The 22,414-nt window shown below is 39.5% G+C and overlaps 1 protein-coding gene across 1 annotated transcript in view; it reads left to right on the top strand.

Annotated features, from left to right (window-relative positions):
- The first annotated feature begins 582 nt into the window (after nt 1-582).
- Nucleotides 583-22,414, top strand: part of MCM9 (minichromosome maintenance 9 homologous recombination repair factor) — an 83,114-nt gene continuing 61,282 nt past the window's right edge. The window contains exons 1-7 of the mRNA XM_079939165.1: nt 583-893; nt 3,230-3,540; nt 12,081-12,397; nt 12,866-12,947; nt 16,650-16,850; nt 20,691-20,816; nt 22,259-22,378. Of these exons, the coding sequence (XP_079795291.1) occupies nt 3,237-3,540; nt 12,081-12,397; nt 12,866-12,947; nt 16,650-16,850; nt 20,691-20,816; nt 22,259-22,378 (1,150 nt within the window). The 5' untranslated portion in view covers nt 583-893; nt 3,230-3,236. The remainder of the gene's footprint in view (nt 894-3,229; nt 3,541-12,080; nt 12,398-12,865; nt 12,948-16,649; nt 16,851-20,690; nt 20,817-22,258; nt 22,379-22,414) is intronic.

Below are 22,414 nucleotides of genomic sequence, written 5' to 3'. Positions count from 1 at the left end.
TTAAAATTCATATTGAAAGAGAAGAGCCCAAACAACTTTGAAAGAACAAAATTGGAGGCCAAACACTACCCGCTTTCAAGACTCATTATAGTTAGAGCAATTAAGACAACGTCGTGTTCTTATAGTTAGACAAATAGATTGGGGAACAGAAATATTAAGTGTTAGACCCACATATAAGGACAACTGATTTTTGACACAGGTGCAAAGGCTATTCCGTGGAAAAAATACAGCTCTTTCAACAAATAGTGGTAGATATCCATATGATAAAAAGTTACCTAAGATCCACACTTCGCATCATTTCCAAAAATTAGCTCAAAATGAATCATAGACCTAGACATAAAACCTTCATTCTAAAACTTCTAGAAGCAGACAGATAATCGTTGTGGCCTTGGCTTTGGCGGAGTTCTGAGCCGGAAAGCCCGGGCCGTACACTCCCTCATAGCCAAAGCACAGCCCGGCACTCCTCCCCACTACCGAGCGGCGGCTCCGCCCAGTCCCGCCCGGGACCCTACTCGCCCCTCCCAGCCAGCCCTGCCCCGCCCCTCTCGTCCCGCGGCGGCTGGTGGGGCGCGCGCCCGCCCGCTTCTCCACCCGGAAGAGCCACCTGAGCCGCCAAGTTGAGGCAGTGCACGTCCCGGCGCCCCTCGGGAGCGCGGGGCCGGCAGAGCCGCCCGCGTGGCGCCTATCTCGTCCGGGCGCAAGGTGGGCGCGCTGGAGCCTGCGCGCCCCCGCGGCCGACGGCGCCCCGCGCGGCCCCACGCGCGCGCCCCGCCCCGCCCCCACCCGGGCCTCCTCCCGCCTCTTTGGACCCCGCCGATCGGCTTGAACTCTCCGCGCCCCTTGGCCTCGGGAGCACTGCGCCCTCGGTGACTTCTTACACCGCGTATCCGCCAGTAAGTGACAGCCGCTGCCTTGTTGCACCATTATTATTTTTCCCATAGTGCGTCCCAAGTCTCGCCCACACCCTGGTTAGTTCCAAAACTATTCAACTCTGGGACCAGGCCGGCGATGGAGCTGCCCGCAGCCGAGCCTGGGAAGTGTCAGAGACCTGCCGAATTCTTGTAGGGTACGGGCTACGTCCAGAGACGGAAGTGTGGAAAGCAGTTCTCTGGGCACAAATCGCCTCCACGTTTGCCGAGCGCCCGCGGCGAGCCAGGCATGAAGGAGGCGCCGACCTGAAGCGGGCGGGCGGGGAAGGGGCGGTGCCAGCGGGGAGGGTCTTGGGACGCGGAGGGGCGTGGCTCCCGGAGGGGCGGTGCGGCGGGGGGCGGGCTGGCGCCTGGGAGCCAGCTAGATTGCCGCTGATGCATTCTCCCGGATTTTTCTTGTTGGCAGTTTACTCAAGAGGATAAGGTAGCACAACTTGTCTTTATTGATTTTGTCTTCAAATGTTCCATAACGAAAAGGAAACGGAACTTGAAAGTTGTAAAACACTGCCACCAGTCAATCTGGGTGAGCATGTTTCTAGCGTTTGCAAACTGCTAAGAAATATTTGATTAGTCAGTTGTGTCCAGGTATTGAAAGTGAGTGCTATTTTTTTTAGTGATGCTATTTCAGAAAGACTAGGCGAAATTTAATCTGATCTTAATCTGAACCATGAATTCTGCGGCTGTCTCCTTCCTGCCCTATGTGGAACTGCCTTTTAAATTGCTAAATTTGTGGCTCCAAATTTAATATGCATTTATAGAATCTTAGAGATTATTTTATAGCCACTCTTGGGATTCCAGATTTTTTTTTTTTTTTTTTTAGCAACGGCCACATCGTGAATATATTGTATGATTAGCTGTTCCTTCCCAAGTGCTTTTTCTGCTTTATGCTTAGGTGAATTTATATTACCTAACCCAAACTAAATACTTACCAATATAGTGGCCTACACGTCTCTTAATCTCACATTGGCATCCTCTAGGTGTCAGGATTCTTGACCTAACTGTGGTATACCATGCCCCTCCCCACACACCTTCTAGTAGAAGGCAAATATTGCTAATAGCACGTGTAATACATATTTAGGATGCTAAACTGTGAATGTCATAATCTTCTTTAATCTTTCTGTTTCTAAAGCCTAGTACAATAAACATTGGTTGAACGAAATTAGTCAGAGGACACTTATCCTTTGACTAATAAGAATTTCTTAAATGATCCGTTTGGACAGTTTATTTGTAACTGTCCATTGTCACATCTGGGATTATCACTGCATTTAAATTTAATCCTTCTCTTCTTTGTGCTCCTATTTGTATTGCATTTTTGCCACTGTTAGAGCACCGTTTCATTTGATCTGTACCTTGGTTCTTTGAGGGCATAGAGGACCTTTTATTATGCTTTTTTCATTTCCCAGAATAGTGCCTTGTACATGGTAGATATCTACGTGTATACATGAAAATAGAATGGGGGTAGGCCCTTTTAATCTGTAGGTACAAATTAAAAATATATACATATAGCCAGGAATTTAATATTACTGTATTTACTTTCAATCATAGTGATTTATTAGAGACCAATTTCCTTTCCTCAGTTTAATGATCTAGTTTTTTTAGACTCTTGACAGCTGTTTTTGCTGAAGCTAATAGTTTTCCTAGGTTAGAAAAAGAAAATAGGAACAAGTTCACCTCCAAATGTAAATTTCTAAAGCCAATTTGTTAACTATTTAAGTCAGAATTGCTGACCAATCTGAATAGTAGTGTGTGTTCTGTTTAAGTAGCAGAATACAAATGAATGTGCGCCTGCGTGCGTGTATGTAACTAGGTTGTGGGGAGACAGAGAGAAAGATACGTTTTTTATGTGACTAAAATGTAGGACCAGGATGCTTGCAAAGAACTCTACTAGGAGTAACTTAAACCAAAAGACTGGCATTTAAGATTTTATACTTGAGAGCAAACGCATATATGGAATCTGATTAAAGAAAAGGCAAAGGACTTTTACATGACGTATTATAGGGTTAAGAGGAGGAAGTTTGGGGAAAAGATATGGGCAAGGCATTGGACCATTTTGGATTTCGGTTATCAGTACCAACATAATTCTTTGACTTAAAATTAGCTTCACTCACTGAAAAAAATAAATTTGATAAGTGACTGTTGACTCTGTCAGATCTAATTAAGATTTGAATTCAGATAGTATTTTGAGATTAGAGTGTGGCCCAAAGTCAGAATGATTTATAACCAATCTTTTTGTAAACTAGTGTATAAGTCTAGAAAATCAAAGGTATAATACAGTCCTTTGTCTTTCTTTTGTTACCTAGATCCGAGATGAATAGCGATCAAGTTACACTGGTTGGTCAAGTGTTTGAGTCTTATGTTTCGGAATACCATAAGAACGATATTCTTCTCATCTTGAAGGAAAGAGATGAAGATGCTCATTACCCAGTTGTGGTTAATGCCATGACCCTTTTTGAGACCAACATGGAAATCGGGGAATATTTCAACGTGTTCCCTAATGAAGTGCTAACTATTTTTGATAGTGCACTTCAAAGATCAGCCTTGACAATTCTCCAGTCCCTTTCTCAGCTTGAAGGTGTCTTCATGAAGCAGAATCTTCACGCCAGGATATCAGGTGAATCACTTAAGAATTTTACTGCCATGTTATTGTTTAGAAAGATTTTGAGAAATCCCAACATATATTGAATTTAAGCACTAAGAATTAATTGACATTTATACTTTAAAATATATCCATTATGTAGTTGATGGTCACTTTTGGAAAAGAATCATGATTTTATACTGTTTTCTCTGGACATTTGGGAGGCTGGGGTACTAGCCATGCCAACTGAGAGGAGGGAGAATGTGTGGAGGCAGTATATTTGTGTGCATATATACATATATGTATGTGTGTACAAAACTAGTTCAGCTTTCTGAGCTTTTATGACTCCTGACAATGAAAGAATTGATAATTCAAAGAATTAGCAAAGTGGTAGATGCTACCTAGTGATCTTCAAAACTATTTTAGGAAATTCATTATTTTTATATATCAAGTTTAACATTGTGCTGGCCACCTATTAGGCACTCAATAACTTTTTTTGAATGAACGACAGATAAAGCCTCTTAACTTTAAAGAAATCACAGTGGAGCAATCAGCAACTTGTGGTGTCAAAGCTGTGTCTTTGAATTCCTGCACTCTTTGATTAAGTTGGAGAACACATGTACCATTTTGTTTAAAAATAACTATTTACTTCATAGTACATTTTAGAAAGGTGGGGATTTATAATCAACAAAAATGATTACTGTGATTCCAAAAAAGGTTAGGAGTCACTATAGAATTTCTTGGAGATAAATTAAGATTCAAAAAACTTCCAGACATTTGATTTAAGTGAAAAATTAGTATCTGAGTGAAAAAATAGTATCTGCGATTGCACTTACTGGAATAAAATTATGAAGATTATTAATATTCATGCATCAGACACTAGGTAATCTCTTGCTAGGATCAAGAAGAAATGTCCTCTTCTGATAATGTCGCAGAAGGATTATTAAAAGAGGCTTTAGTTAATGTTATTGAAATAGTATTTAGCAAATGGTTTTAGGCTGTCCTTACATTTAGAAACTTTTCCATGCTCAGTTTAAATACTAAAGTTCTGTCTGCCTGAGTGACTCTATTGGTTTCAGGTGAACTTAGCCTAGTTCTTCATTATTCTCTGAGAAAGTGAGTTGCAAATTATGTCACTACCATAGTAACATTCATTCTACAAGCATATCCCGTGTAGGCATTTGCTAGACACTTGGGAAACCAAAACGAATATGGTATAGTCCCTCATCTAAAGGAGTTCAAGGCTGTAGGGGAGACAGCTATATATTCAAATATTTCCATATCGTGTATGTATGCCCACAGGTACATGCATATGTACATATTAAACATAATTGTAAAGGAGCTTACTGGCAGCTTTTACTTATGTGATGCATGCATCACTCAAGGTACGTGTGAGATATATTAGCTCACTGGGCAGGGAGTGAATTGTCCTAGGGGTTTCACCCAAAGAGTCAAGACTAGATGGTGAGATTAGGGAGGGATGCAGGTGTCCCAGGCAGTGAACCAGGGATGGGAAAAGTCTGGTTTTAGGTATATTGCACCTCCATCTTGGACTCCAGACAAGTGAATTAGTAAAACCCAGGATGCCTCTGTGCTTCAGTCTCCCTAGGAACATTGCATTGCTCTTTGTCTTCTGGGATTTTTGTTGGTCGAAAGTTTACTTGCTATTCCCAGTGGTTTTGATGAAAGGTATTCAAATACGCAGTTAGCATCAAAGTATTGAATAAATGAGGAAGAAAAAAATAGCCTTCACGTGTTATTTAAAGTAGTGTTTCTCAAACATTAATGGGCATCAGAATCACCTGTAGGGCTTATTAAAGCGCCGATTGCTGGGCCCCACCCCCAGAGTTTCTCACTGAAGAGGTCTGGCCTGGGGTCCAAGAATTTGCCCTTCTCAAAGCTCTGAGGCTGATGCCGATTTCTAGGGACTGCACGCTGGAAACCATGGACCTGAAGTAATTGATCTGGACATATCTCTAGCACAGATGTGGACATGTCTCTGTTTTAAATAAAAATTTATTTACTTATTTTGATCCGTGAATGAGTCAGAGAATGACAAAGGTTTTTGTTGTTTAGCACTAATGGTGGCTTAGTGCCTCATGTACCCTGCTTCACTGGGATAGTTGAAGAACACACTTAGTAGCATATAGTAAGACAGAAAGATTAAAATGAATTGACATTTCTATCAAAACACTGTCCCTTACCCTTTTTTAGTTCTAAGGTTTTGATTTTCGTGGTCAGTTTTGCTTAACATTATGTTACTTTTATCTCTGTCTTTATATTATAAATTTACTTTAAAACTTGTGATATGAAAGTAAAGACTCTGAAGATCCAAAAATGTACTCACCTCTGCTACCCTTTTCTTAATATAGTTACTTTATTATACAAAATATACCACTTAATGGTAATGATATCATGTTTTAGACTAATTTGCTTGATTCTAAAAAAAAAAAAATGTTTATCCTAACAGGTACCATATACATGATTCCATTCAGTAAGATAAGAACATTAAGGATGGCATATTGCCCCATATTATAAAAGTATAGAAGATAATGAAAAGCTAATCTTAGAAAAATTGGTTGTAAATGTTTACATAGTTTTTTCTTTAGAGGTGCTGTAATTGGGTTTAGACACAGGCCCCTTGTTGGAGGTGGGCGGCAGGGAATTCACTCTTGCTGGCCACACTTCAGGAGGGACACAGAGAAGGTTGGTGAGCATATGAGGGACACTTGTGGCTGAGCCTGACGCCCTCCGCCTCTCACCTGCCTTCTTCCTGAGTGTGTAATATCTCTCCAGCACATCTCCTTATGCTGATTGAAATAAAATCAGTATTGCATAGACTTGTCATGACCCAGCATGCACAGGCCTAAGTTATCATGTGCAAGGAAAGGAAGGTGTCTCTGGACCTAAGGAGTATCTTCTTTTGCACTCTTCCTGGCAGAAGTTTCCTCCAGATATAAGAAGCATCTTTTATGCAATGATGCATTCATTTGACCATTTTGCTTAGCTGTTCCATTTGTGTCTGTGTGAGGGTGCTAGCCTGGACTTAGGGAAGTTTTCTTGCAAAAGGGTAAACATGAGTGCACTCTTCCTGGCTGAGTGAACTGGGGAGAGTTCTCCAGACAAAGTAGCATGCCTAAGGAAAGCTACAGAGGTACCACGAAATGCACAGAAAAATTCATGCACTTTGTCTGGACTAGGAGATCGGAGGCCAGATGTGATAAAGGGAAGGCTAGAGAGAGAGAGGGAAAGCCCATTTCCCCTTCTCTTATTCTCTAATTTTCTCCTTATCTAAAAGTACTTAATAAAGCACTGGGCTGGGCACAGAGGAGCATGGAAAGGATCTCAAGAAGTGACGCTACCCTCCAAATACAAAACAGTTAGGGAGCAGGCGCAAAGCAATACGTGACTAAGGTCCTAAATGACTGGTTCAGGCAGTAAGTGATTATGAACGTCCCTATCATGTTGTCATAGCATTTGGGGCAGGTCGTGTAGGATGTGATCTAAACAGGAGCTGAGTAGGCAATAAGAGACGTTAGGGCATTACTATTAAATGAAAGGAGGGGAGGGAGGTTTAGCGACTGTTCCCACAATGTAAGCCCCTTTTTCTATTCTTAGAGGTATTGATATGCAAGTCGATAGAACTATGGGACTGAGGATTTAAATAAGAGGTTCTTCAGGGTTATTATGTTGAGAAAGTTACAGATCCTCTCCAGAAAATGCAGGTGTATATATATTTAAATGTCTGCCTGAATTTCAAGAGGTTCAGGGCTTTCCTAAAGCCCAGCCATGGCCTCTACTCAAGAATCTGGATTTAGATGAGACATGCATCCTGGTAAGTTACCATCTTAGGGAGATGGGTAAGCCAGGTGCTAGAAGTCAGTCACCACTCATACCAGCACCCCCGGGGGAAGCATGGAGCCTATGGGGGTGTGGTGGGCGGTGGCCAGGATGACCAGGAATCCTTTCTGTCTCCCTTTCAGGAGAGAGGCCCCTCTTTCAACTCTGTGTCCCCTCTACCCTCCATCTACTCTCCTTTCATAACAGTGTTTTGACAGAGTTCATGCCTTCTTTAGCATAACCTTCTCCCATTCACCCTTTCACCTCCACCACACTGAACGCACCCACCCCCACCTTCCCAGTGGCTGCCTCATGGCCAGACTGAGGGACGAGTGTCGGGATTTCTCTTCCTTTATTTCCCTGCTGGATGTGATACTGTTGCTTCCTCCCCGCTTATGAAACTCCAGCCTTGGCTCCACTGACAGCACTGTCTTGCCCTTTCCTCCCTCTCTAGCTGTGGCTTTTCTCCCTGCTCTGGGAGCCTCTTCCTTTACTGGTCCTGTAGGTGTGAGGTCCTCAGGGTGCAGATGTGGCCATCTGCTCCTGAATCCTGCGTTCTCTTCCTGATGGGGTGGCCTCCATGCTGAACCTAGGCTTCAGCTGCCACTTATAGAGCAACAAGCGCCAACTTGATTGATTGATTGCTTGATTGCCAGAATCTGTCTCTTAAGCTCTGTATTCAGAGATCCTCTTGTCCGTCAGATGTTTCAAACTAGAGATATCTTCTTGCAAACTCAGTGTATCAAAAAGGGTAGTCATGATTTCTCTCCCCTCTCTGTGCCCCCCTCCATCTGAAAATCGTATTTCCTTATTTATTCTTTCAATAGATGTTTACTGATTGACTACCATGTGCCTTACAGAATTCCCTGACTTGGTTAATGGAAACCAGAGAACTAGGAGTCGCTCTAAATTTCACCCTCTTCCTTATACCTTATCTCTAATTGGTTTCAAAGCTCATGTAGTATCTTTAATATCTATTCCTCCCTTCTTCCTTGCCTTCCTTTCATCTATCTTTCTTTCGAGTTTTTTCTTTTTTAATGCTTACTATTTATAAAGCGATGATAATATAGTAGTGAATAAAATTTACCTCTGCCCTGCCCCCATGGAGTTTATATTCTAGAGTGGAAACATCATAATTATGTATCCTTTTTATTTAAATTGTGGTAAGTGGTATGAAGGAGAAGAACATTGTGTTAAGGCACATAAAAGAGGGAATTTAACCTGAAATGGGTTAAAGAAAGATTTCATTAAGAAAATTATGTTTAAGCCAACCTTTTAAGGGGGAAAATGATAAGATTACATATAAGAACTGTTTAAATGGTGCTTGCTATGTGCAAGTTACTTTTCCAAGAAACTTTATATGAATTCTTTTAATCTTCTTGTGATCCTATGAGGTAGGTTTTGTTGTTATTGCCATATTACAGGTGGGAAATCTGAGAGGTTATAATTTGGCCAAGGTCACACAGCTAGTGCGTGATAGAGCTGTGACTCAACTCACTCATTCAGGCTCCACAGTATGTATTCTGAACGCTTATGTTGCTTCTTAGTGTGGGTATTTTTGAGGGACAGAGTAGGGAGGAGAGTGTCAGGCAAAGGGGACACTGTATGAGAGCATTTGAGTGCCCAGAGGGCTTGGTGTGAGAAGAAGCCCGTCACAAAACGTCCTGTGGTCCAATCCCACATTTGGTTCCTTATTCTTAGATCTGGGAGCAGCATGGAAGGGTTTAAGTGGAGGAGATTAAAAGTTAGGCCTTTGTTATTTCTTGCCTGGATTACTATAGAAGCACCAGGGAATATGGTGTTTCACTCTTCCACTTGAAGATGCTCTTCAGAGTAAGACACAGAATCAATTTAATAGTAGCTTTTTAGGAAAAAACTACAATAAAATTATACATAGCTTCATTTTTAAACTGAAGTTTGTTTTTAGGACAAAAATAGCAAGCATCTAACTAAATGATTATGTTAAGACCTCATTCGTTATATGTATGACTTCATCATATTGAACATCCAGAGTCTGCTGAATTACACTGGGCAGTCTGTGGTTTCACTGGGCATTCTGCTCTGTGCATGGCATCGGAGGAACATAGCACTCTCCCTAACCCACTTCTTGTGATCTTAGTTTTTCTTAAGTTTTAATATATTGACAGTAGAATTTAAACCGAACAATCAATTTGCATCTGAAGCAGAGCTAGGAATGAGAGTAGTAGAAATGGGATGAAAAGTGTTATTTCTTTAGGAGCCAAGAAAGAGAGAATGGATGTTTCAAACATCTAAGTGTTTTCAAAAATATAATTGTTGTTAAGTTCTCTAACCCATCACTTTTTTTTCCTATTCTCCTCCTCACTTTGCTCATCTTTCTCAGAAGTAATTTTGATAGATTTTGTTTATACTTTAAGAAGCAAATTGGGTTAATAATCCTGTTTCCCACTTGAGTATCCTTTTACATACTTACAATAGAGAACACTTAGTGATTCTTTGAAAACTTAAAAAGTAAAATTATTATAAAAAGTATATTCAACCCAGCAATCCTACTCCTAGGTGTATGCCCAAGATAATTGAAAACAGGTATTCAAACAAAAACTTGCACATAAATGTTTGTAGTAACATTATTCATAATAGGAGAAAAATGTAAACAACCCAAATGTCCATCAGCCGATGAATGTATAAACAAAATGTGGTATATCCATACAGTGGAATATTCAGCCATAAAAAGGAACGAAGAACTGATACATGTTACAATATGGGTGAATCTTGGAAATGTATGCTAAGTGAAAGAAGCCAGACACAAAAGGGTGCATATTTTATGATTCCATTTACATGAAATGTCCAGAATAGATAAATCCGTAGAGACATAAAGTAACTTAGTGGTTGCCAGAGGCGCAGGGGAGGGGGTATAGAGACTGTCTGCTACTGCGAACAGGGTTTCTTTTCTTTTTTTTTTTTTTCTTCTTTGCGGTACGCGGGCCTCTCACTGCTGTGGCCTCTCCCGTTGCGGAGCACAGGCTCCGGACGCGCAGGCTCAGCAGCCATGGCTCACGGGCCCAGCCGCTCCGCGGCATGCGTGATCTTCCTGGACCGGGGCACGAACCTATGTCCCCTGCATCGGCAGGCGGACTCTCAACCACTGCGCCACCAGGGAAGCCCTAGACCTGTTCTTAATGAAAAGCTTTTGGTTGTTAGTTTGGCTTTTACTTGGTTGTAACTAGAAATACTGGTGTGTTCTCAACATTTAGCTACATGCAGCTGAATTAACAGACGCCTGAGATGAGCACTGAGAAATGAATACAGTGGGTATTTTAATGGCTAAAACCTGCTTTATTCCTGCCCCAACCTCTCTGTCTATTCCTGCATGTATGATGTAGCACTGGTGAGCCCCAGGGTGTTTTAATGAAGCGTTCCCTAGGAATTTGGAAATAGGAAAATAAGTTTGTTTTCTGATAGTTAAACTGTAAAGTTGACACAGAACAGAGCAGAGATACACAAAATCATCGTAAGCAAAAGTATGGCTCCCTTACTGGCAAAGTGTGATACAATCCAAGTTCAGATAAATAAAGAGTATTTCCATTAGAAAGCAGGCAAGTCAGCCTTGGAAGCATAGAAAAAAGAGTCATAGTGGCAAATGTTGCAGTGCCCACCCTGTTTATACAGTATAGGATATATGGAGAGAGAGTCTCAGCCAGCAGCAGAGAAAATTCAGGTCTGTCTGTAGACGTCTAAGCTGTATCACCAGATTAATGTAGGCTGGCGCCTTAAGCATTCAGTTCATCTAACCAGTCTGCTGCTTTTTTTTTTTCCTTAAATTCCTTGCATCCCAAACTGCCTTCTGATGACAGTGATGATGACAGTGATGATAATGATTTGGCTTTCAGAATAGATCTATAAACAGGGAGAAAATGTTCTGACCATAGAAACTTAAAGTGTAATCATGCCTATTATGGTTATTTCTTATGAGCTTGGCAAATCCAATAGATCTGTCTTCAGTGTTCATACTTACCAGGTTTCAGAGCTAAGTTCAAGGACAAGACCAGAGACCACGGGACATGAACCAGTGTAACAAATGCTCCCTTGATAAACCTGTTAGGAGGCAGCCTTTGACCATCACAGACAGCATCTCTCTACTCCAGTGGTGCCTTGTAGCCAAATACGAGAAAGAGGGCATTTCCACATAAGAATTTTCTTTGGCATTTTGCACCTTTTAAGTTGCCTGTTTATTAATGGTGAAAAACACAAGGTTTTTAAAGGATGAAGTGGTGCTGTAGGTAAACCTCTAGGTAATTCAAGACTTGAAAACACTATCCGATTTATGTATTAATAAATCCTGAACCTAACTAGAAAAAGCACTAGCCTTTGTTCATTCCACTACCATCTCTTTATCATTCAGCTTTGATTTTATGTGTGGCATGTGGCAGTATATTCTTCATTGAATGAGGTTAAAATTATATACTGCATTTACATCCTACTGAGATAGCCCTCTTAAGAGAATCAATTCTTTTTTTAATCCAGGTTATTATCAATATATCATCTAGATACATACTTTTAAAGAGAGTCCTTTGATAATTGTTATTTGAAATAATTCTTTTATATTTTCTTGAGTTGACCTTTTTTCTTAAGTAAAACACAGAGATTTCTTTTTCCTGAAATTATACTTTCTCCCTCAGGAAATATGAGAAAAATGTATTGCATGGAGTCACATCCCAAGTAGAAGTTGATGTGTTTTTGTTTTGTTTCTCCATCAGGATTGCCTGTTTGTCCTGAGCTGGTGAGGGAGCACATCCCTAGAACCAAGGATGTGGGACACTTTTTATCTGTCACTGGGACAGTGATTCGAACGAGTCTGGTGAAGATCCTGGAGTTTGAGCGGGATTACATGTGCAACAAATGCAAGCATGTATTTGTGGTCAGGGCCGACTTTGAGCAGTATTACACCTTCTGTCGGCCATCCTCATGCCCCAGCTTGGAGAGCTGTGATTCTGCAAAATTCACTTGCCTCTCAGACTTGTCTTCATCTCCAACTAGGTGTAGAGATTATCAGGAAATCAAAATTCAGGAACAGGTAAGTGGTCAAATAAATGAGAAAAATAACAAATTAGAAGAAGTGTTTTTCATCTGTGGGCAAATTGCCAGGACTAGGGAACACATTTGTAATCTGTTACTAAGAAATAATCAGAGGCACCGAGTGATTTGTCTTATGACTAGATGCAGGAAAGAACTGCCTCTCTTTTCTAGTTAAGTAAATGTTACTGTGTTTAGTAGTTGGAGCATGTGTTTATTTTGCCCATCCACAAGGTAGATTATATTTTGAGATATTTTCCATATGGATGTTTTTATTTTATTGTAGTTTTAGTGAATTCTTAAACTGATAGTAGGCACAAGTTTCAAGAAAATTCCATAAATCCCCATCGTAATTAAATTGTGTGATAATACCAGAGAAATAGAAACAGTAATTGCAAGAACTGCTAGGCTTCTGAATACTTAGTATGTATCTGAGCATACTCAGTGTCTGCTTTCTTTTCCCTGCTAGGTTCAAAGGCTATCTGTTGGAAGTATCCCACGAACAATGAAGGTTATCCTGGAAGATGACTTAGTAGACAGTTGCAAATCTGGTGAGAATGTTAGCTTATATAGTAGGTCCTAAAGTATTGACTAGGAAAAGCCACTTTTTATTTTCCCAAGATCACTGGCAAGTGAGTGTGGGGAACTTGAGAACAGAGACTGGCATGAGGAGGTAGGTAATAGCAGGAAAGAAACTGGGCTGGAGTTCAGCGATCTAGTCTAGCTGCTTGTTTTACAGATGAAGCACCTGATTTGCCCATGAGAGCTTATCCTTTGTGTTTCCTCCTCTTATTCCAAACAGCTTAAAAACTGTTGCTTTTACTGTTTGCCTAGCAATTTCCACTGGCTGTTTAACATTTAATTTAAATTGAAGGTGGGTCAGAAAATGCAAATGATTGTTGTCAACGATTGCCTTTCAACTAACTTCAACATTTCCTGCTTTAAGTATTTCCCACCCTCACTAAGAACCCCTTAATCTCTATTAAAAAAAAAAACAAACTAGCACCAATGTGTCCCCTGGGCAGTAACAGGTATGTCTGACCTCTTATTTCATATCCCAGTGCTCCCCTACTGGACAAGTTGAAAATGCTTTATGTCTCTAAATTCCATCATTTCCTTTTCTTAACCCTAAGCTTCTCCAAATGCCTCATTTTTACTGAGCTGCCATTTCATTAAAATGATGAGGCAAAGGCTCTATGGAAACAGAGTTCAGTATCTAGAGTCAAGAATAATTCCTTGTCAAAATATTCTCCCCTTCCACCAAGAATCACCAACCCATAGTTTGAAATTTATGTCAAATATATTAACAGTTCATACTTGTCTAAACAGTATTCTAAGTAAATAACAGCTTCGATCATGGTTTGCCTGCTAAATGGACAAGGCTGTGTCAAAGTCGCTTGTTCATATAAGACTCTAGATTTTAACCAGAATCTGTAATGTCTGGATCAGCAAAGCAGTGCTTGTATGAGCTTAGCCAGAACATGAAAATGTCCTTTGATAGAGATTAAGATGTTTTCATGCAGTTCATCTAAACTAAATTCTTTCTGCACTTAAAAAAAAAAAAATCTGGGCTTCCCTGGTGGCGCAGTGGTTGAGAGTCCACCTGCCGATGCAGGGGACACGGGTTCGTGCCCTGGTCCGGGAAGATCCCACATGCCGTGGAGCGGCTGGGCCCGTGAGCCATGGCTGCTGAGCCTGCGTGTCTGGAGCCTGTGCTCCGCAACAGAAGAGGCCACAACAGTGAGAGGCCCGTGTACCACAAAAAAGAAAAAGAAAAAAAAAAAATCTTAAGCTATTTTTCTTTCACATGTCACTAATAGAGAATGGATGGAAGCAGTCTGTCATCAGCTGTCTTTCATTTATCCATTGCTACAAACCTCTGTGAGAATCAGAAGACATAAATGGCATAATCCTTGCCCTTCAGGAATTTACAGTCTAGTTAGGAGCCCCAGTCTGACGTTGCAGAGTAATAAAGTTGGAGGTTGTGTACTGATAACTGTTAAGTGCTGCAAGAGATGAAAGACGGGTCTGACCAGGGTGGCTGCAGTGGTAAATATGCTGCAGAAGATAGAGGGGACAAAGAGATTGGATTGTAAAAGTAAGAATTTTAGCTTTCTGAAAATAACATTTTTTCCAGTAACATTTACTATGGAAAAACATGCAAGTTTCAAATTAGTATCTATTGCCTTGGACTATCATGTATACCTCACAATTGTTCTGATGATCATATGAATCTTTCTCTCAAATATCTGAATAAATGAACACATGTATATATTAAAGGGTGTTTAATGGTATTAGTTGCTTTACAAATGTAAAGTAGGTTTACTATAATAATAGCTAATATTTATTGAGCATGTATTCTAGATATTGCATGAAGTACTTTATATATATTATCTGACCCAATTCTCACTATAGTTCTGTGATGTAAGTATAATTATTCCCATTTTGTAGGTCAAGAAATAAGCTCAGTTTATTAGGTAGCTTGCCACACAGCCAGTGAGTGGTGGAGCTGGGATTTGAATCCACATCTGATGAGTCAGTGCTCTTGTCCATTCTTGAGCACTTCACATTTTCCACATTACTGCTGCTTAGTAAAGTCAGGTTATTACTAGTGGGTGCAATACCTGAAAGTTAAATTTCTCATTTGACTTAATGTAGAAACAACCTATATATAACCCATTAAAATGACCGTAGTAGAGAATTCTTTGAAGTGCTCATATAAAGTTGCCCTGGCCATTTTCATCTAAAAAATTGGGGGCAGACAATATAGTAAGTGATCACTATTCCCGATTGGATTTGAAAACCATCCAGCAGTGGTTGAGGAAGTATCTTGAAAATGTGTGAAGATTTAATGTGTTCATCACCATTTACTGTGAAGTTGCCTTTGGCTAGAAATATGCCTTCTATTTGGTGAATTGCTACCACCAGTTCCATGCATTTAGCATTCACAGAACACTTTTCTTCAGGAAATCAAAAGCCATGCAGATTACACATTATACATTGACATTTAGAGAGTGAAAGGCATTTTGTATCAGCAGATATCATATATTTGACATAGGCTTGGAAATGAAGACTTGCCTGTTAGTTCAGAGTGTAAATACTAGGATTGGATTTAAGGTATGTCCAACATCTTATGTTCAACAAGATTGAAATCTGGGGGACTAGGATTATCTTTCCTTTTTTGCCCACTTTTCTCCAGTACCAAAATATCGAATGCCAAGCACTCACCTATACTCGTTAATTGAATTGTATGTAATAATAAAAACAGTTGTCATTGTGCCTGTAAGTTACCCAAGGCCTCTTAGGAAAATCTGTAAAAGTTTAATATTCTACCCATCAATTAGGAATGGGAGAGTTTCCTTAGATGGGAAGGAACCAGCCAAGAAAGAACAAGCAGAGTTGTATCTTCTGCTTTCATAGCTTATGGAAAGGAGCTTTGAAGTAGAACAAGTATTCATTCATTTCTTAGTGCACTCATTCTTTTGTTAATTAAAAAAAAAAGGCAGCGAGTGAATGTTAACAAATGCAGTTAAGTAAAAATGAAATATACAAGAAACTAAAACTAGTATAGTATCCATTATCTCGAGATTATCTCCTTTCCTGACACCAAATTGATTATGCAATTGACCCTTGAACAACATGGGTTTGAACTTTGTGGGTCCGCTTATACACAGATTTTTTTCAATAGTAAATACTACAGTACTACACGATCCATGGTTGCTTGAATCTGCAGATGCGGAACCTCAGATTCAGAGGGCTGACTGTGGACTTGAGCATCCGTGGATTTTGGCATCTGAGGTGGGTTCTGGAACCAATCCCCTGCAGATACTGAGGGCAGACTGCACTTTAACCTTTTGGCTGCAATTCCTACCTCCAATTCTCCTTAAGTGAGAACTATATGGTTAGAGATTCTGAGAGGATGAACATTTCACCCAATATAATCATGATGAATAAATCATCCAGTAAACTATTTTCCCAGGGAAAGTTTAGAATTTGGTGTGATTATCATGTGGCAGATTAAGAAAAATTAAAATGCTGGCTTTAGCTTCTAGCCGTGCAAATACAAGTGCCTGTTTAAAAAAAAAAAATCGGGACTCTGTGGTGTTCTTTTGCCCCAAATGGTTTCTGGAAGAATGTGTACTACTCTAAACCATGGTGGGGTAGTGGTTTATTTCTTGGTTCTGGTCCTTTGTCGAGTTTGTGCCCAAGCAGGCAGGATGCTACTGCTGGACTCACTCGGTGCTTTGTCCCAGGTGATGACCTCACTATTTATGGGGTTGTAATGCAACGGTGGAAGCCCTTTCGGCAAGATGTGCGCTGTGAAGTGGAGATAGTCCTGAAAGCCAATTACGTCCAAGTAAATAATGAGCAGTCTGCAGGGATCAACATGGATGAGGAGGTCCGAAAAGAATTTGAAGATTTTTGGGAATACTATAAGAGCGATCCTTTTGCAGGTTTGTGTTAAGGGTATAGAGCTGATAATTATTAACGGCATTTTATTCATTAGTTAAATATAATGTTTGTGATTTACATGCTATGTATCAGTGACTGTGTTCAAAGGGAGTAGCATTAGTCAGTACCTCTAGCTGTAGTCTCCCTTTGCAGCCCTTTTCTGGTATAATCTTTTCTATTTAGAGATCTTACTGGAAATTCCAAGAGATTTTCCATTTCAACTATTATTTTAACATCTCTTATATTGCCAAAATAGTTTCAGAGCTTTCTACCTTCTTTACCAATTAAATACATACATAGTTCTGCCTTAAATAGGCAAAACTCATCCTATTATGAAACTTCATCCTATTAAAACCATTTCTTTTCTGATGTATCTGATACAGTTAAGACAGCTTCACACAGTTTTAGCTGAAGATTTAAAAATATGAAGTAGGAAAGAGATGCAAAAAATAAGCTTTGTCATCACAGCAAAAAATTTTGACTGACACTAAGATGTCATTACACAGATTAAAACATTATAGCCATTGGGTTTGTAGAGTATTTTTTATTTTAAAATCCCAAATGTATAAAACACCAATTAAATCTTCAAATGTCTATTTTCATTCTTCCTTGGAGGTATCTTCTGAGAAAAATAAATGGAAGCCAGTAAAAGACTATTTCTGATAAACCTCACCTCAAATCTAATACACAGTGATTACTTTATTCTTAAATCACATGCTGAACTGGACAGATACTATTTCACAAAAAAAGACTTTCAGGGACTTTCCTGGTGGTCCAGCGGTTAAGACTCCATGCTTCCAATGCAGGGGACGTGGGTTCGACCCCTGGTCGGGGAACTAAGATCCCACATGCTGCGTGGCTCAATGAAATAAAAATTAATTAATTAATTAACTTAAGAAAAGGCTTTCACTTGCCTAAATATAGGCAGTTTGCTTTTATTTTGTGGGATGATTTTATTTTATTTTATTTTATTTTGCTTATGTGTGTAACACAAGTATGGTAGTTACGGATTATTCTTTTATTTGATCCACACAGAAAGAAGCAAAGGTCTCTATGTTGTGGCTTTATTAAGCAAACCTTTTAAGAATCATGTATTTTTAAATAAGTTTTTTTACTTAAAATTGTTTCTTAGGCTCAAATCCTCACAAAAAATCTGTAACTCTTCCTTGGAACGTAATCATTCCTTATTAATTCCAGTGCCACAGCTACACTCCACCTAGTAACAGTGAAGGAAGGGCATCATACAGTGTTCCAACTAGGCCGTCAGAAGTTCTCTGTGCTGGTGATTAGTCTATTTTGTTTTAATTAGAAGGCTATAGCTATACATCTCATTTACTGGATGAAAAGAAGAAATTAATATTCTGTGAGAAGACAGGGAGAAAACGAGGCAACTATTTTCTTTTTAGCATGAACAGATTCTGCTTTCTTCATTTCCTAAGTACCAAGTATCAGCCCACTATATTTTACCATTTCAAAGTGTATGTGTGTGTGTTGGGGGGTGTGGGGAGGAGGGTGGAGGTGGGGAGCTGCATCCAAAAGCGTGTCTTCATTTTGCTGGTCTAAAGCCAGAGATGACTTCACTGCTCAGCTCTGGGAGGTTGGCCTGCTTCATTAAGCTCTGGTGCTGTGAGTATTGACGAGGAGCTAAAGATTTTCTTCTGATCTACACTGATCTCAGGGATCCCCTGGCCCTGATGCATAGAGGCTGGATAGAAACCCAAATATAGGGGTTGGGGTCTTCTGGGCCATCTCAACCCACTCCAGGGTGACTCATTTATCTTAAATCCTAGAAGTTCTCTTCCTTGGGGTAACTGAAGGCCATGCCACAAGAGTGGATTACATGGGCACACTATTAACATGGTCTAGAACCAGAAATTTGAGAGGGAGGGAGGGAAGGAATGGGGTAGCATTCACCCTAATGCATTCTCTTCCATGATATAGTCATGGGAGCTTCTATTGCCATGACCCAAGGAATCAAGTTTTTCAACTTTAGATGACAAATTTAGGGAATGGACCTTCCCCTTTGCTTTTCTCTGGTACCTCAGACCTGACTTCAGAGTGTATCTTTTGTGTTGACCACAGTGTGAGGAAACCTTGAGATGAGAAACAAGCACAAGTAGTACAGGTAATATAATAGTTAACAAGTAAGTAGCTCCTACTATGTGCCAGATACTATTCTGTGTGCTGTGCACCTATTAGCTCCTTAACAACCCTGCGAGATACCATCATTATCTCCATTTCACAGATAAGGAAATGGAGGTGGAGAGAGTAAGAGACCTGCCCAAGGTCAGACAGCTAGTGAACAGTAGCACTGGGCTCTGCCACCAGAGCCTGTGGGATGTGCTTCCTGTCAGCACATTAGTCACTGAATCCACCTTTACTGAAAAAGCTAGCTCTAACAGCTCCGGCTTGAGTGTCTTCCAGGCCAGTTTGCCTACTTGTTCCCTGCTTGCTGAGGCTATTCTTTCTTTCTTTGTATGTGTAATCTCCAGATTCTGGTCAGAATTTACATACCTGCTGTCGGGTCTTAACTATGTAGATCTCAGACCTTTCATCTTTTTTCTCTAGACTTTCTACCTCAGGAAAGGAGGGATTCCCTCCAGCAGTTAATGAACTTCCTTCCAGGATTTACTAATGCTTCTTTTTGGTTCCCTTTTTACTAAAATGTTTTCTTTCTTTTTCATTTCTGCCATCCCAGGTCACATCACCATAGCTTAATTGCCGCTGAGTCAATTTTGATTCGGTAGGAAAAGTACCCTTTGTGCATAGGGACACAAATTATGGAGGAAGGCCCTTTCCTTTATCTTGACGGAAAAGCTTCTGGAACTGGAATCATCAGCTAAAGTAGTACTTCTATGATTATTTTCCTCCTCAAAAGAGCTATCATTGAAACATGAGTACAAGCTCAGAGTTAAATATAAAAGCCCTCAAACGTGCAGATTAGTTACCAGCATGTGGACATTAATTTCTGGTAACTTGAATGCAGACATACAGAGTACCATCACAGTAGTGAATTCCGTGTAAGACAGACTCCGTAGGGGCTTGTTAGAGTCTCGTAAATTCTGTGGGCCTCATTGGTTGATTGGCCAATGACAGAATGAAATACCTACTTTATTCATTGATGGCATAGGCAGATCTCAGATTTGGTGTTTGATATTTCTGAAAACAGAACCTAAAACCGTGGTAATCGCTTATGTAAAGCATTTTATCAGAAGAATCCTGAGACCTCCAGCTTGGATTGCTAGAGTTGTCGTTTATAATGATCTTCTAAATATCCTGATACGTTGATGCTTAGTCTAGATAAGACAATTTACCAAACTGCTCAGAGCAAATGCTGAATTGACTTGCAGGATGGGTTGATTTTACCTCTCTTACACCTCTGGAGAAGCTCCATGAGCTCCAAGTTACCTTTTGTATTTAAAGATTACAGGCGTCTACAATCTGTCTCATTGTTTCTGAGATGGAACACCTTCCTTTTATTTAGGCAGTGGAGTAATTTTACTGAAATTATTGCACAAGAAGTGCAGCTGGTATTATTTTTAAGGGATAATGTTGGTCCAATGAGGGAGAAAAGAGATTTCTTTCTGTCCCTTGTAAAGTACGCTAAATTTATAGAAACAAACAGGGAGCACCCAGGAATAAAAAGAATTTTCATCTCATGGCATTATAAGAAGAGGACTTTTAGGACCAAAACAAAGTTATTCACTCCTTTTAGTCATTTGGAAATGGTACCCTTGATCATTTTAGAGCATAGAGTGTTTCTAAGAAGATAGGATAGAAAGGGAAATTTCAGCTAGGATTTCTTGAAAATTATTGGTAACTCATCTTTCTGCCTTTCCCAGGAAGGAATGAAATATTGGCTAGCTTGTGCCCTCAAGTTTTTGGAATGTACCTAGTAAAGCTTGCTGTGGCCCTGGTGCTGGCTGGTGGGATTCAAAGGACCGATGCTACAGGAACACGGGTCAGAGGTTAGTACCCATTTAAAATTTTTGAGAAATATTAACACACAGAGTAAGAAGAGAAGCTAGAATTTTTCTTTCCTGAATAAAAATTGCTTGTTGAGCTTTATTTTCCAAATGTAATCTTTTAAAACTGACAGTTGTTCACTATGTAATACTCAGTCCAGCATCAGGAACTACTGTGTAGAATAACAGTCTTTCCAAAGACTTTCAATGAGTATATATTTTTGTTCCAGCCTATCAGGGTGCCACAAAATAAAATCTTTACATTTCTTTTACTGTCTGTGTTTTTCATTGGATCCCCAGTCTCTCTCCAAGAGGAAAAGATAAGAAATAGTGCTTTTTAATGTCTCTAAGTCAGTGTCTCTCCATCTGTGACTGTCAGTGTGTTTGTCTCAGACTGCTGCTCTCAGTCATCTGCCTGCTGGTTCCCCTTCTGCTGGTGGGTAGCAAACGTGCCATCTGCCAAGAGGTGCTGCCATAGGTCATGCATTCCAGCAAAAATTACTCTAAGTGTGTAATTACATCCAAATGGCAGAAAGCTCTTTTGTGGTTAACACACTTAACTGACCTGACTCTGGCATAAACTAGGTTTATTATGGCCCTCATATAAGCAATATGAGGGTCATAACCAAAGGCTTAACCGAAAGACTAAAAGGACATTATTGTAAATCAGACTGTTAGTAGGGACTTAAAAACCATACTGTACAGTATAGAATAGTAAGTATAATAAGGTTTATGTGTATTGTATGTTTTGATTACCTACTGTTTGCAAGGCCTTCTGCTAAATGTTGAGCTTATATAGTATTTCCCTATTAATGTATTCAGAAAATACTTGAATATTACTGAATAAATTTGCTTGATCAGTGAGATAACATATGCTGCAGGATGCTCATATGTTCATCTATGTTATGTTTGAAAAATAAGAGTACTCGATATTTCATTAAACTACTAAAATTTTCATAGAACGAAAAGGTTTTCACTTAACTGTTAGAATCATAAGTGATTTGGTATTTATAAAGCACTTATGAAGTCCCAGACACTTAAAAATACTTAAATAAAAATAGAATAAAATACTTATATGGTGGGATGGAAAGATTTAATCACAGTATTTTGATACTTAAAATAGATTAAATAAAATCAGAAACTTTATAAGCCAAAAATTTTTTAAATGTTAAACAGTCTTAAACATCTGGAAATAGCACAAAAATCTGTTAAAAAATTTAGATTTTAAATGGTATTCAGAAATCAATTAAAAGATTGTTATTTACTTTGAAAGTCAACTTTTCTAAGATATTCTGGTTAAATCCCTCCTTGAATGACCTTAAGCAAAAGCACCATATAAAATATAAATTGTGTGGGCATCCCAAGTGGACCATTTTCTTTTTGATTAATTACACTTACGAGTCTTTTCATAGAAATTTAAAACTACATTATTTATATTTTTCTAGGTGAATCTCATCTTTTATTGGTTGGGGATCCTGGCACAGGGAAATCTCAATTCCTCAAATATGCAGCAAAAATTACACCAAGGTCTGTGCTCACCACAGGAATTGGATCTACTAGTGCAGGTATTTTATGTGACAATTTCAATTAATTTAATGTTA

The sequence above is a fragment of the Stenella coeruleoalba genome (genome assembly GCF_951394435.1).
Source record: "Stenella coeruleoalba genome assembly, chromosome: 12".
Lineage (NCBI taxonomy): Eukaryota > Metazoa > Chordata > Mammalia > Artiodactyla > Delphinidae > Stenella > Stenella coeruleoalba.
This window is presented reverse-complemented; position numbering and strand designations above follow the sequence as displayed.